This window comes from Salminus brasiliensis, chromosome 7 (assembly GCF_030463535.1).
Source record: "Salminus brasiliensis chromosome 7, fSalBra1.hap2, whole genome shotgun sequence".
Classification (NCBI taxonomy): Eukaryota; Metazoa; Chordata; class Actinopteri; order Characiformes; family Bryconidae; genus Salminus; species Salminus brasiliensis.
The window spans coordinates 21,005,477-21,020,415 of record NC_132884.1 but is presented as its reverse complement, the minus strand read 5'-3'; the positions used below and the strand labels follow the sequence as shown (position 1 = coordinate 21,020,415).

Genomic DNA, 14,939 nt, shown 5'->3' with positions numbered 1-14,939 from the left:
GTTTAAAAGCATGAGGCCTGTTATGTGATTGTTGTTTTTGTCCAGTGCTCCATTTGGTTAACATTTCTACTTTATCATATAGCTGACTGTGCGCTTAGGTCACTCCCACATAGAAAACCGTCTGTTTCACACAAGCTCAGTCCAAAAGCTGCCTCAGAGCTCTAAAATATACCCATGCAATCCCCTGACACACACCCACATGCACAAACTGACACACTCCCACAAACACACACACACGCGCACACACACCGCCTGGGTGCCTGAGAAACTGCAATCTGGCAGCACTCCAATATCAACACAGGAGGGTCAAAGTTCACCCCAGCCTTCTGAGACGATGCAGCTTTTCAAACTGGGTCATACTTCATCCCAGTTCAAACTGGGTCAGGGTTTATCCTGGTTCAAGGGCAATTTTCAAGGGTCACAAGAAATCATGGTGGCTTTTCTAGAAAACAAAGGCTGACTTTCAAGCGTATAACCTCAAGCTTGAATGGTCTTCTTCACCCCCACGTTTTTAGAAGATGGGGGAGGGTCGTAGGGTGTATAGCATTCATTACACAAAAAAATCCCCCAAAACCCATGTGGAGGGACTGAGGTTGGCTTACTTCTGATTGTCAATTAGCGAGATGCTTCACCATGCGCCACAGTGGGTTCATATGTTTCATCTGTAAGGAGTTAAAGTTTCACCTCAGAGAAACAACGACGCCACAGAAAACGAAACTCCAGCAACAACACCACGTCACTCCAGCCTCATCATGAGCACCACAGAAGGGGATGCTGCCAGCTGTGACCGTTCCAGAATAAGCAAAACAGGACAATTTCAAAGCTCTAAAACTGTTATCTAACAGTCTCGAGTCGTTATATTTATGCCCCAACATTTACATACACCCAGCCCACTAGCAAAGGCCCTTCAACACCTACAGCTGCGATGTGGTAAAACACAACGGCTACGTCTGGAGAATACGGCATTAATACTTTCAGTGAGTTTTTTGAGACAGTCTCCGCCACAGTTGTGCATCAGTAACACTAGAGAGCAACACGTCAACACAAGTCTCGTTTGTTATTGGAAAATTGGGTCCTATGCGTAACAAGCCTTGAGACTGCCTGTACCAGTGTCCACAGAAGGGGAGCTGAAAACCAGCTGATAGTGGAGCAGAAGCCAGGAATCAAGCAGGCATTCGTGCTAGGCTAAAAGCTAATGCTAGCCAACATGCTTTGCTCTCTATTAAATTCAATTTGCATAGCGTTAATTTGTGTAGCTTACATTACACAATAATCCCTTTAGTAAAATATATAAAGGATATTTTGTTAATGTTCTTCTTTATTGCACTTTCAGTCTGTAACATTTTAACACTTTAAAGTTTTTTGAGCTATTAAAGCATTTTAAGCTCTGACCAGCAGGGGGAGCTGTGCACTCGCTGCTCAGAACAGTCATTGGCTGTGTCCAAAAGGGAAGGCAGCTGCCTCAAAGCCCTGCTCCCTATGGTGTCTCACAATTCAGTGCCTTAAAATGTAGCATTATGATAAAGGTAGCTACAATCGAATCGCGTTTGAGACACACTTCAAAGGCAGTAATGCAATACTGTTCAATGTTGCCAGGAGACCAACAACTTCTGTCTACTGGTTGCTGGCGTAACTAATTAATATTGTTAGACATAGAAAGCCAAAGTTCGGCAATTACCCTGACAGTTTCTCCTCAGAAATAAAATATTAAGGGAAATAATCGTAAATAGCTTCCATTCGATCAGACTGTGTCGTGCTTCCGGAGCATGGGATATGTAGGGCAGCAAAGGATACAGCTATGGTGCCTTTACAAATCGCTGAGATGAAGGCACCTTAGCAGGCAACATTTTATACAAACATTCATTTCGGAAATGACTCGGTTCAAATACTATCTGAGCAGGCAGCATTATTACATTTTAGATACCGTCATTGGCTAATAAGCTGATGATTGTTTTTTTATTGGCTTGGTATTGAAACATCTGCATGAATTAAGATTGACTTCATGTAAATGATATGCATATGAGGCCAGATGTGAGATGTGCCACTTGAATAACGAGGACATATACAGGCACATATTTCCACGGAAAGAAGCTGAATCACCAGTTTGTGTGCATTACTGTGTGCTAGCATACTGTACAAAACAGTACAGTACAGTAACTTTAGAACTTCAGTTAAGTGGTAGTATATTCATGCTTGGGGAACACAGACATGAAGTGTCACTGGTGCACGGCACCATAAGCTATGTGCATACTAATAGTGTCCCCTTGTGGAAAGTCTTCAGCCTGCTAAACATAAGTGAGTGAGTTACAGGTATACTTCACATACAATATATGTCCAAATGTTTGTGGACACCCCTCTTAATAAATGCATTCTGCTACTTTTAAGTTGCACCCATTGCTGACACAGATGCAAATGCACACACACACACAGCTTGTCTAGTCCCTGTAGAGAAGTGCCTAATGCTAGACAAGAGCTAGAGGGGTATAGAGCCCCCAGCATTGAGCTGTGGAGCAGTGGACCTGTGCTCTCTGGAATAATGGTGCTTCATACAATTCCTTTGAGATGAGGTAAGGTGGTGATCACCCAACATTTAAATCCTTGCATCAATGCCCCAGAATCTAGTAGAAACCTTTCCCTGGACAGTGGAGACAGTCACTCACGTATAGTGTATATAGTGTATGTTCCTGGATAAGACCAGAATGGCTGATCTAGTAAGCACCGATGGAAATATAAGGCTGAGTCTCTTCTGAGTGAACTCTATAAAGCAAGTGAAGGCTCTGACAGGCTCTATAACAGGCCATAACAAATGAACTGGCCCCTACTCCTCTGGAAAACTGGAAAACAGTCCCCACGGCAATGCATGTACAGGAAAGCTCAGCGCAGCGGGGGAGGGTTATCAGGGTGAACATGTAGGGGTGTGAGATAGTTCACCACACGCTGAAGTGCTAGCACTGGATGCACTCCTATGAAATCCATTCACAACAGCACATTCCTCCAAGGCATTGCTTGCTAAAGTGTGTTAATGTGAGATCTCTCCGTCAGCTTATCAGACGAAATGCTCTCTGACAAGGTGGAAGAGTGGAGGAGAGCAGGTGAGGAACATAAGAGCAGCAGGTCAGGACAGACGCCTTTGGAAACTTCTGCAAATCAGTCAGCTGATTCATACAGATGGTTGTGACTGTAAACATGCACAGAGCTGCAATGTACAGCTCGAAAAAACTTCATTTTCCAGCATAAGAAAAGAAGCCAGGAATCATGGATATATATAATGGATAAAGACTGGGGGGGGGGTTTGTCGTCTGCATGCTCGAAGTCCATGACACAGTCCCACTTCTGTCTGGGCTCCTCAGCATATAAATAAATAAATCAACAAATAAACAGTCTATTTATACCAGCCAGACTAATTAAGTTTTATTTATAGCACAAATCCTAAAATAAGCTCCAGCGGCAGCGTGCACAGTTGGCGTTCATTAAGCGTAGGCAGCAAAATGTGGCCACTGTTATCACAAACGGCAGCTTTGTGGCCCGTGAAAAATGAGCTGTTTCTTCCATGGCCCCAAGAGAGGGGGGCCAGCGACCTTCCCTCTTTCCCCTCCAAAAATCGGCATCCCAAGCATGGGGGGAAGGCCCACAGTGGACGGGGTGATGCAAGACCCTCTAAACCTCTAAACAGGGAAAGAGAGAGAGAGAGAGAGAGAGAGAAAGCAAAATAGAGAGCGAAATGGAGGCAATGGGTCCTAAAAAGAGTCTTCGGGACAGGGCTGTGCAATACGGACATTGAATGCAATGTTTGATAAAGTTGTTGGATGTTGCCAAGATGCTACTAGAAGTAAATCATAGAGATTCATGAAAACATCTGCCCATTTTACGGCTTTGTGGGACTGATTTGTAATCAGTGTTCATACTCATGTGCTCATGCTCAGTGTTCATCAAGAGAGGCTACAGCGCTCCACTGCAGGTCTGACTGCACTTGAAAACATGGCAGAATACAGTAAAGCTAGACCAAGGCTACATTCACACAGCAGCAGGTAAAAGTGGCCTGAACTGTCTGTGCGGCAGTGTAAACTGCGAAAACACACTGGATCTGACATTTTCAGATGAGGGACTGAAATCCGATCCATATCTAATACGCGGCGATGCGACTTATGCTGCGTTCACGTGCTAATCGGAGGACCCTACTTCCGGAATTAGCAGCACGTCACGTTCACAAGAGCTCTGCTGTTGGAGCGACATGAGACATGGCGGCTAATGTAGCTAGCGTTAATACCTTGTACCAGGCCAGCAGAGTAGTCAGTTTGCTGTGGATAGAAAGATGGATAGCATTGTTGTAAATTAAGTTTAATACACACAGGTTATAAATCAAAACGATGCGCACAAACCACCATTAGCAGCAGCTGCACTGTTCTCATCCTATACCGAGTCTGTCTTCTCCGCCATGCTAAAAAGGCTGAAGGTCAGCTCCACTCGGAAAACTCGGGTATCACAATTATCTCCGAATTTCCCACTTGAAAGTACGACTTTGGGGCTGTTCATTAATATTTGGGGTGATGTTTTTGTTCAAACTAAATTCATAAATCATATCGCAACCGCTGCGTGTTTGAGGACGTCTCTAAAAAAAAATGACCGAACGCGGCCACAGGAGGGCGCTGCTGCGATGTCGGACAATAAAAAGCTTAAAAATAAAGTTTTTTTTTTTAGAAGCAAACCAAACCACAGAAGTGGCTGTGGCTGAATAACGTGCCCTTTTTACAGCGAGCCCGAGCACATTCTCGCCGATAAACCCAGCTGTCAGCCACTGGAACTCCTCCATAGCTCCTGCGATGCTGGTGGAGATGACACCGAAACTGCGCATGCGCGTCAATTTAGGCGCATGAACTGTTCAAATTGGATATAGGTCACATTAAGAAGTGTGACCAACCTAAAAAAAAAGACCGTGTTTGAGACTTTATCCTGATTTTGTTGGAGTAACGGTCTCTACTGTTCAGGAAAGGCTTTCTACAAGAGTCGATCATTACCCCACTTCAACCCCAACTCATCCCAAAATGATGAATGATGATGATGCACCGTTATATCAGAGAACACAGCTCCACTGCTCTGCACAGCTCAATGCTGGAAGATCTCATCCCACTTCAGATCTTACCAAGTTCGGCCCCAACTTCCTCTCGCAGGTCTCTCTCTTTACAGAGCCTAGTGATGTGTTAGCGGTTCTCTTTAGCCATGTAAACACGGCTTCTCCACTGTTGAGCTCAGAGGGTAGATCACAGTTTATTTATACTGAAATATGGATTAAATCTCATAACTAACTCTCATTCTCTTAACACTCCCTCATCTCTCTCTCTCTCTCTCACACACACACAGCTGCTCCTCTCCTAGCTCGATTAATCCATCCGTTTATGTCTTAAAAAGTTGTTGAAGCACTTTCTCCAGTATATCTGTACATAATTATCTTCTGGTTGATTTTGCACTATTTATTTGAGATATCATTGTATTGTTCAGGGGGGTCAGCTGAACCGCTAGTTACTAGTTACAGCATGCTATGGGCAGTGGTGGCTCAGCGGTTAGAGTGCCGGGATATCGATAACAGGGTTGTGGGTTCGATTCCCGGGCTCGGCAAGCTGCCACTGTTGGGCCCTTGAGCAAGGCCCTTTACCCTCTCTGCTTCCCGGGTGCTGGAGTTGGCTGCCCACCGCTCTGCCCCTAACACATGTGTGTGTGTGAGTGTGTGTTCACTACCAGATGGGTTAAATGCGGAGGACACATTTCGCTGTACAGTGTACACTGTACAGTGACAAATACGTGCACCTTTACCTTTACCTTAGTTATATCGGCTGGCTCACGTACTGGGTCCTAAATCGTCTTTCTGTAAGATGACGTCAGAGGGCATGAGATGTCAGATGGGCTAAAATGTGTTACGACACCGGTAGTAAACACTTTAGCTAGCTCGGTTAGCTTGCTAGCTTTGTTTCATTTGATCAAACTCCTAAATCTCAGGGGAAAAGCTGATATGTCCGTTGATTAAAACTTGTCTGTTGATAACAAACACAGTAAAGACAGGATTAGATGTGATCGAGCTTAAATGATTTGACTGACGATCCATTAAAATACCTAGTAGCACACTACTACACTAGCCCTAACCCAGCTTCTGACTGCTGCCCCCCCCCCCCCCCCCTCACACCTGGTGTGATCTCAAATCCTCTTGTTGTAATAAAATATGATTACTTGTACAACTCTAGGTCATGATTTACATAAACACTCAGCCATGATAAGCTTCTTAAACATGAAACATGAAAGAGCAGCATTTTCCCAACACGTCACGCCTCCTGCTGAGGTTTTCTAAGCTTGGCTTGAAAGTGAGAGCTTTCAAACGCTTCAGCCAGGAATGAACAGCTCTGCTCCGGTTAGCTGTTTGTCTTTTGGGTTTCTCCACTCTGAAAGTGTGCACATTACTCTGCATATATTCCATTTCAAAGTCTGTCTCTCTCTCTCTCTCTCTCTCTGTCAAAAAACCTCTGTGACTGACCCCCTTCATCTCTCCTCCACATGGAGTACCAGTCCACCTAATATCACGCACAGAAAAGAGGGATTTAGCTATTATTAAGTATTAGTATTATTAATAAAGAGGTTTCATCCATTCTCCTGAAGGTGTGCACGCTACCTGGGAGGCCAGTAGCCTCGTTTTTAGGACTCATGACTCACAGCAAGGAGGCTGCAGGTTTGATCATGTCTAAAGTTATTTTTTTTATATGTATTTCACCAGACAGTCCCACTGTGGTCAAGTGGTCATAAATGTCACACAGAAAATACAAACTCATGACAAGAAGTACAGAAGCACACCAGCATCATGAGATCCTGTCTGCGGGGCTTGGTATTATTTCAAAGTTTTGTTACACTGACAGCAAACAGTAAGTTGGACTTCAGTTATCATCTCACACAGGTTTGTTTTTATGTTGTATGGATTGATGGCACATTTACCCTTTTTTCTTGATTCAGTGAATTGTTTATTGTTGTTTTTCCTGTTGTGCTTTTTATTGTGCTATCCAGTGTCGACCAGAGGAGGATGAGTCTAGTCCCCTTTTGAGTCTAGGTTCCTCTTAAGGTTTCTTCCACACATTTATCATGTAAACGTTTATTGTAGGTTTCCTTAATCCGTGTTGTTTGTATGGAATTGACCTACAGATTTCAATCAAGCCAAATCAAGTGGGTATGGCAGACTAATCAAGAAGGGCTAACATTAACCACATGTAAAGTATAGTTTTTCAGTAGGACAAAAAAAACAAAAAAAAAAACAGCAGGGGCTCTTGTTGCCCGTCCTATAGAAGGCCAATGTGAACTAAATTGCAGATGATTACTCACATAAGTTTCAAATACCATGGTATTAAAATTGGACAAGCGCTGTATTATAAATAAGAATAGTAAACAACTTACATCTACAGCTCATAAACATCAACTCCCTACTTTTTAGTTTACAGTTTGATCACTGGGTACATCACAGATTAGCTTGCCTTAATGAGGCTAGAACCAGCAACATACACACAACCATTGTAACAGGTGTCCAATACCAGTCCCAAATGTTTGAGTGAACAACAGTCAGCCAGGTGACTATGAGGCCAGCAACCGCATCTTACACTGCCGCCGCCCTAACTGGCCGGTTGCTGTGACTGAGGGGCTACAATGAAGAAGGATGGAAGTCAGGGTGTAGAGTGATGTCAACACCGTTCTACGGTTCAAAGAAAGCGGTGCTGTAAACTTGTTTTGGTGTAAATTCGGTTTCCAGGGTGAAAGAACGTTCTATGAGCTGAATTTCTAAAAAAAAAAAATTTGGTTATCAGGTGCTTTGTGCCGCTGGCCTTTCAGCTGCAGCTGCTTCTTCTTGTTTTCTATTTGACAGGTGGCGGGTCCTGAATCAGTGGCGGAGGACCAATGCTGCGACCACCACCACCACCACCAGTGACGTTTTTCTGGCTTAGCAAATACAGCAGTTCTCTGGAGTGGCAGTTATATGTGACTTTCCCTCTGGGGTTGATAGACCTATCACTATTTATCGATTACCCTGTAACTCTGGTGTAATTTGGTGACAACGTGCTAGCTTTTATCTACACGTTCAGAAATGGCCATAATAAAGTCTTATTAAATAATAACATTAAATAATAAGAGCATTGGGGATTACACTATTGGCTAGGTTGGTTAATAATGTTAAAAACTGACATTGGAGATGTTTCTAATTGTAGATGTGATGTTTGTTGTCTTGTAAATCCCAATAAACCCCTAATGGCTGTAGTTGGCTGTAGTTGTTAGCTCTCTGTAGTTGAAAGCTAGGCTAAAGCTTGGTTTGCTACGGCAACAGGTTACCATAGCAATCGAATGTGTTCTGTAGCTGCTTTGTAGCTGTGTTCTTCCTTGATTAATTAATTCATAATTTCCTTTAGGAATGGATGACCAGGAACCCTACATCATTTCATCTGGAGTCTCCATCCCAGAGGTACTCTTTTCTTTTTTGTGGACCACTGGCGAAGACTGAGAATTCGGGTTAGGGTCAGAGCTTGCTACACACTTTGTTGAACTAAGAAACAGGAGAAAAGCAGATTTGTGAAGACCTGCTTAATATGGCAACACCCTTTAACCATTTGATTTTGAATGGTTGGAAAGGCCTTTGTACTTTGATGAATGTGAAAAGCCGTTGTTCCTTCCATGACCCCCCAGGATGATCTAATGTACTCTAGATTTTAGTTTGTTTGAATAAGGTCATATAAGCCTGCTGATTGTTTGTTGACTGGAGTCATCCAGACCTACTGCTTTGCTGATTAGGTCATAGGCCCTCTGTTATTTTTTTTGTTTTTTTTTTACTAAGGTTACAGAACTATCAGTAGGCTGATAGCAGGCAGCAGTGTATTGTGGAAGTGTTCCATATGTTAAACATAAAATCACTGCGTATTTTAAAGTATGTAAAGGCCGGTTGACAGAATGTTAGGATTTTTCTTCAGATTTCTCCGGGCTGCTCAGCTTTCCTATACTTGTTAGTGCTATTTTACTTTATTTATACTTTATTTATATATGTGATTACACTGCATGAGCCATAGGGGTCCATAAAATTGGGCCAAGGGATCCTTGACCAAGTTAATCGGCTCCTGGCTGGCAGCCCTGTTTTAAAGGATGCATTTCTAAAGCATTGCAGCAAACCCATATGGAGATGTATTGATGCCATGTCCATGCCATGTGTTGTGTATTGTAAATGGTGCCAGAGTTACTGCCTGGGGAACAAGACCAGGTCTAAATCAGGCACATGGGCCATGTTTGTCCTAATAAGTGTTTTACGGTGAAATGAAATGCTGTCTTTAATTTGGGTCTCATTCCTGGGAGCCACGTATTTCCATGTCTAATCATTTACCCACGTCTAGTTACAAATTGGGAAGTAACTCCAAATCTGTTTTCACGCACAAAACAATTCTAAAAGTAAACGTTTTACAATCAAATCTGACACAAAAGAGCAGATCCAGGATCAGGCCGGAGTCCCAAACTTGTCTGCACCAGATAGCACCTTAAGGGGCAGTGGTGGCTCAGCGGTTAGAGCGCCAGGATATCGATAACAGGGTTGTGGGTTCGATTCCCGGGCTCGGCAAGCTGCCACTGTTGGGCCCTTGAGCAAGGCCCTTTACCCTCTCTGCTCCCCGGGCGCTGGAGTTGGCTGCCCACCGCTCTGGGTGTGTGTGTGTACTCACTGCCCCTAACACGTGTGTGTGAGTGTGTGTTCACTACCAGATGGGTTAAATGCGGAGGACACATTTCGCTGTACAGTCCACACTGTACAGTGACGAATACGTGCACCTTTACCTTTACCTTACCTTTTACCTTAATTGTAAGACATTCATTGGCGATGGCTTGAAATAAGATCCTTCAGTGTTATTAATAAGAATGCCATCATCATGTAATGAAAAAGTTCTAGTTATTCATCACCTTTTGCAGCGACTCCTGACTTCTAATCCTACTCTCTCCAAACAGTGGCTCTGTCAAGTCCCTAAAGGTCTGCCAAGGATTGAATGATTTACACAAAAACCGCACTCCTTCGCTCATATAGGCTATCATTAGAAAATCTCACTCACTGACTGTTAGAATGTTTAGTTCTGAGGTATGTTCATGCTACTGAGGTGCAACATAATTGGTTGGTTAACAGTCACACACTTTTACACTTACCCTAAAGTGTTGTCGATTAGCCAAGACACGTTTGGTGTCTTAGGTTTGCTTCTTTAGTTTCACAATGGAACTACAAGACTAATGTAGTTAACAACTTGTGGGAACGTACACCAATTAGCAGTGTACAGACTGCCTACCTAGGTCATTCTGTGGTTTCTGACACTATGCTGCATGATCGTATCTATAAAACATAAGAGTAGCTAAAAACAGTAGAAGCAACATTCCTGAATATGGTCCAGAGGTGGTAACAAGTGCAGAGAATAGACTCGACTGAAGGTCAAAACACTTCTACACTAAGGCACATACTATAGACTTTTTGTCTATAAAGCAACTTGAAACAAAAAGGTACATATTATGAAAAACTCATACAGTTAGATATCTGGAGTGCCTATACTGGAGTATACTGATCCTGATTTGAGAACCTGTTGTAAACCTAAGGAAAGAAAGGCCCGGGCAAGCGAGTGCTGCAAGCAGGAGGAGAGAAAGAAGTGAACTCAAGGTGAAGTAAATGTAAGCTAGCTAGTGCAACAGGGACCAGTGCTAATAAACTGGTGCTTAATACCACCTTTCTGAACTGAGCTGTTTCGACAGGGTGAAAACAGTGCTGTTGGTGCACGTTCTTTGTTGTATTCTGACCAAAGCATGTCAGAAACCTTTTATTAAGACCAAAGGGATCTGGGGTATAATTTGCTGGGCATAAGCTACTCACATTGCTGGTCCAGACTAGCTAGTCTGTGAACCTGACTAACAGGTATAAGTCTTTGTACAAGACGTAATTAGCATAGTTCTGGCAGTTTCATTTGACACAGATGTGGATTTGGTTTTTCTTATAAAAATTGTAAGAATTAGAATGCATGGGAGCAGAACTGATCTGTAAGAGAGTTGTAGCACAGATTGTGAAAGTAAACATAAAGAATAATAATAAGTATATTTGAGTAAAGCCCTATTCGCAATAAACTCGTATCAGACTCTGAAGGCATTAAGACAAAACAGTGACAAAGCAGTTACAATCATAACAGGTTAGCCTGCTGGGCATTTTAAAATATGACAGAAAGGCGCTTTTCATGTTGTCTTGAGGACCTTTCTCATATCTCAAGCAGTGATGTGGGCCAATTTATATAAAACAGAACTTGCTTATTACTTAAGCAATTTGCAACGTAAAGCAATTTCAATATTGAGTATTTCAATTTGCAAAGTTAACCATATATCAAGTATGGAATTCAGTATCAGATACATCAGCCTATTATATAGCGTCTTTAGAAACCATATAAACTGCATTAGAAGTTTTCCATTTAGATAAAATTAGGATGGCTCAGTTGTAACTCATAGACTACTATCAAAACAAAGAACCACCTCTGAGCCCATGCACAGCAGCAGAGTGTGTAGTAAGTTGCTCTTACAGCCAGGCAGCTGCACCACAATATGGACTACAACAGGCTGGGGGAATGACTACACAATGATGGTGAGTGAGGGGGGAAAGAAATGATCAGTATACAAATAAAGATGCACGTTTTACTCATCGAGGTTGCACTGCCCAAATGTAAAGGACATCCTAAAGGTCACCATATTTCTTTAATACAGCTCAGTTAACTCAGTCAGTCTAACGTAGGGGCAGTAGTGGCTCAGCGGTTAGAGCGCTTGTGGGTTGTGGGTTCGATTCCCGGGCTTGGCAAGCTGCCACTGTTGGGCCCTCGAGCAAGGCCCTTTACCCTCTCTGCTCCTCGGGCGCTGGAGTTGGCTGCCCACCGCTCTGGGTGTGTGTGTACTCACTGCCCCTAGTTCACTAGTGTGTGTGTGTTCACTACCACAGATGGGTTAAATGCAGAGGACACATTTCGCTGTACAGTGTACACTGACAAATACGTGCACCTTCACCTTTACCTCAACTGAATAAATGCACCTTAACTCAAAATATACCAAAACCTTGATCTTACGCAAACTAAATGAGTGTGTATCTCAACTATTCATTTTCAACTTATTCTGACCTAATCAGCTTAATTATCCCAACTTTCTTTGGCATTTAAGTTCTGCTAAGTTAATGAATTCAATGAGTAGTGTAGTGAGTTTTTTACAGGGTGGGATGCAATTTTGGCCAATGTGTTTTTTGGCCAATATTCCTTTAAGTACGATACGTAGTTTTTTTTATCTCTGATTTTATCAACACTTTAAAAACTTGTCAATTTTTATAGGGATCTTTTTGTTATGCTATGAATCAAGAGATTAAATCCACTGTGATACGTAATACTTTATTGATGTAGAACCACTAAAATGACTTAATTCAAGTAAGGCCTCTGCATCTAATTAAACATGTGCATGTGCTCCTACCCTGCTGGTCAGAGCGGCCTGTTTGCTGAGCAGCTGGTCTCTGTCCAGACGCGTCTGTGAAAGCAGATCCTTCAGACGTCGATTCTCTTCCTGCACGCTCTGCTCACCACCAGCAGCCACTGCAGCAGCAGCACCGGACACTGGGAGCGGATCAGAGGAAAGGTCAGGACACACACATGCTCACTAATTAGTCCCCGCTGCTGGGCTCACATGTAAGAGGAGCGCAAGTACCTGCAGACCCTTCAGCCAAGTTTCGGGTGATGATCTGCCGGATGCGGGCAGGAACCGGCGTGGCAGTGGAATCCACATCATCCCCCTGGACAGTGAGGGCCTTCTCCTCAGCACTGCTGTCTGGGTTCAGCAGAGATTCCTCAAGTTTCTGGAATGTCATCATGCGAATGAATGGACAGGGTGCCAATGTCCTTTTTTGTTTAATTTGGAATAACCTGACTGTACTTAATCAAACGACCTAATAACTTATGCATGAGTGAATGCTGGGCTACAGGTCTCTTCCATCACTTTGTTTTTCGTACGCTGCCCAAAAGAACCGCAGTGAAATTTGACTAGACTACAACACACAGCAGAACACATCGCTACTCTTCAGGTTTCAGGATGGAGCTGAAACTGACCTTCTGATCGACCTTAATTTGTTGAAACATTGCGAGCCTCGTTAATATTAGATCAAGCTCTCTCCTCTTTCAGTCACACATGCTGTTTTTGAGGAGGCAGCCAGTGCAATAAGCTGTGCCCACGTTACATTCGGCAGTGGTCGGATTACCTGCTGGAAAACACGCACCTGAATCACAGCCTCGAGTCCAGGCGAGTGCTCACCTTGGTCCCCTCGGGAATTCATGTGGAAACTTGAGTGCTGTCCAAGCAGCGGCCGAGGCACAAGACTAGTTTTACAACTCAGCCAACGAAATGAAACATGCAGCTCTTCTTAGCGGCTGTATATCGTTGTTTATTTAGGCTTATAGCTAAATGTTGCTAAGCAGAGCTACTGCAGCTGCAAAGTCAGACTTCAGACGGAGTCATTCGGAAGCACAGTGGTGTCCAGTGAGCGATGCACCGCGTCTGATGTTAATGTTTTGCTCATTAAAACCAAAAAAGAGCCGCTTTCTCCAGCAGAACTTCAGCAAAAACGGGCTGCAATCTCAACAGAGCTCGAGGTGGGTCGCGCCTGTTGTTATGGAAACGGAACGCTCCCCGGGCGGTTGCCAAGGAAATAGAACGCTAGCTTTCCCCTTTGCCGTGGTTACAAGGACGCGGGGGTTCAGGGACTGGAGCGTCTGTGTCGATGTGAGCTCAAGTTAATAATAACACGAGTTTCACCAAAGAGGAGCAGAAGAAATCGCGGAATGAAATGTCCAGTGAAAAACATGTATCTCCAAAATAGCAACTTTTACAGGAGCCGGAAATAACCTTCTTAACTTTCAGACGGAAGTCAATGTACAAAGATTTTTTTTTTAAGTCATTTGGGAGCATTTCTACTGGTCCATCCATCCAGGTGTAATCACACGGTGTATAGAGCAGCTAAAGGGTTCAATTGCTGAGGAAAACTAAAAAAAATGGACAAAAATGGAGATGCATGTTTTTCATTGGACAGCAGCGAAATGAAAAACCAAGCATGTGATTCCAAAAACAACTTGATGGTTAAACATACTTCTCCAGTACTGGGTTCTCCTTAGAGCACTACCGTAAACCTGTGTCAGCATGGGAAATGAAGTTTGCTTGGCTCTGTTTTTCTTTTTCGGAATCATTTGGTCTAATATTTAATGCTAAAAATCAAAAGCATGAAGTGTGAGGAAAAAGTAAACAGTTACATGTTTTTCACAAATATGATAGAAGGAAAAGTATTCTTTACAACACCATTTGTAAGAATTTAGAAAAATCAAAATCCATCAAGTATTCGCAAGTACATTAAATTCATCATATTTTTTAATAGAATTAGCTTGATAAACAATATTTAAAATGGTTAGGTTCATAAGTAAAATAGCGTTAACGAGAAAAAAAGAATTGATTGAAAGAATCATGTGGACTGACGTGGTAGAGTATTATTACAAGATTTACCAGAAATATGACTCGGGAATATGATGCATCGTCCTGCCTGCTTCATATAATCATATCGAAACCATAGCATGAGCCTCCCAAGTGGTGCAGCCACCAGAGTGTTGGCTCTATCATCAGGAGATCCCCTTGCCATCTGTGGCCACGAGTCCCTGACAGCATAACTGTCTCTCTACGACTCTCAGCCTATCTGGGTGGATGGCCCTCTCTCTCCCTCTGTCCCTCAGAGTAATGATAGGCAGCACAGGCAGGTAGTTAATGCTGACCAGCGTAGGCATCTAATAACTGAAGTAACAGACGCAACATCGGAAGTTAGTGCTCTAAGTTAGCGCTCAGCTGGCCAAATGATGCCACTGATG

The 14,939-nt window shown here is 43.2% G+C and overlaps 1 protein-coding gene across 4 annotated transcripts in view; it reads right to left on the bottom strand.

The window, feature by feature from the left end:
* Positions 1 to 13,623, bottom strand: part of crocc2 (ciliary rootlet coiled-coil, rootletin family member 2) — a 72,821-nt gene extending 59,198 nt beyond the window's left edge. For all 4 annotated transcript variants that reach the window (XM_072684094.1, XM_072684095.1, XM_072684096.1 and 1 more), the window contains exons 1-3: positions 13,310 to 13,623; positions 12,745 to 12,892; positions 12,514 to 12,653 (exon numbers count right to left, since the gene is read on the bottom strand). In XM_072684094.1, coding sequence (XP_072540195.1) covers positions 12,514 to 12,653; positions 12,745 to 12,892; positions 13,310 to 13,366 — 345 coding nt within the window. In that variant the 5' untranslated portion in view covers positions 13,367 to 13,623. The remainder of the gene's footprint in view (positions 1 to 12,513; positions 12,654 to 12,744; positions 12,893 to 13,309) is intronic.
* Between the last annotated feature and the right edge of the window lie 1,316 nt (positions 13,624 to 14,939).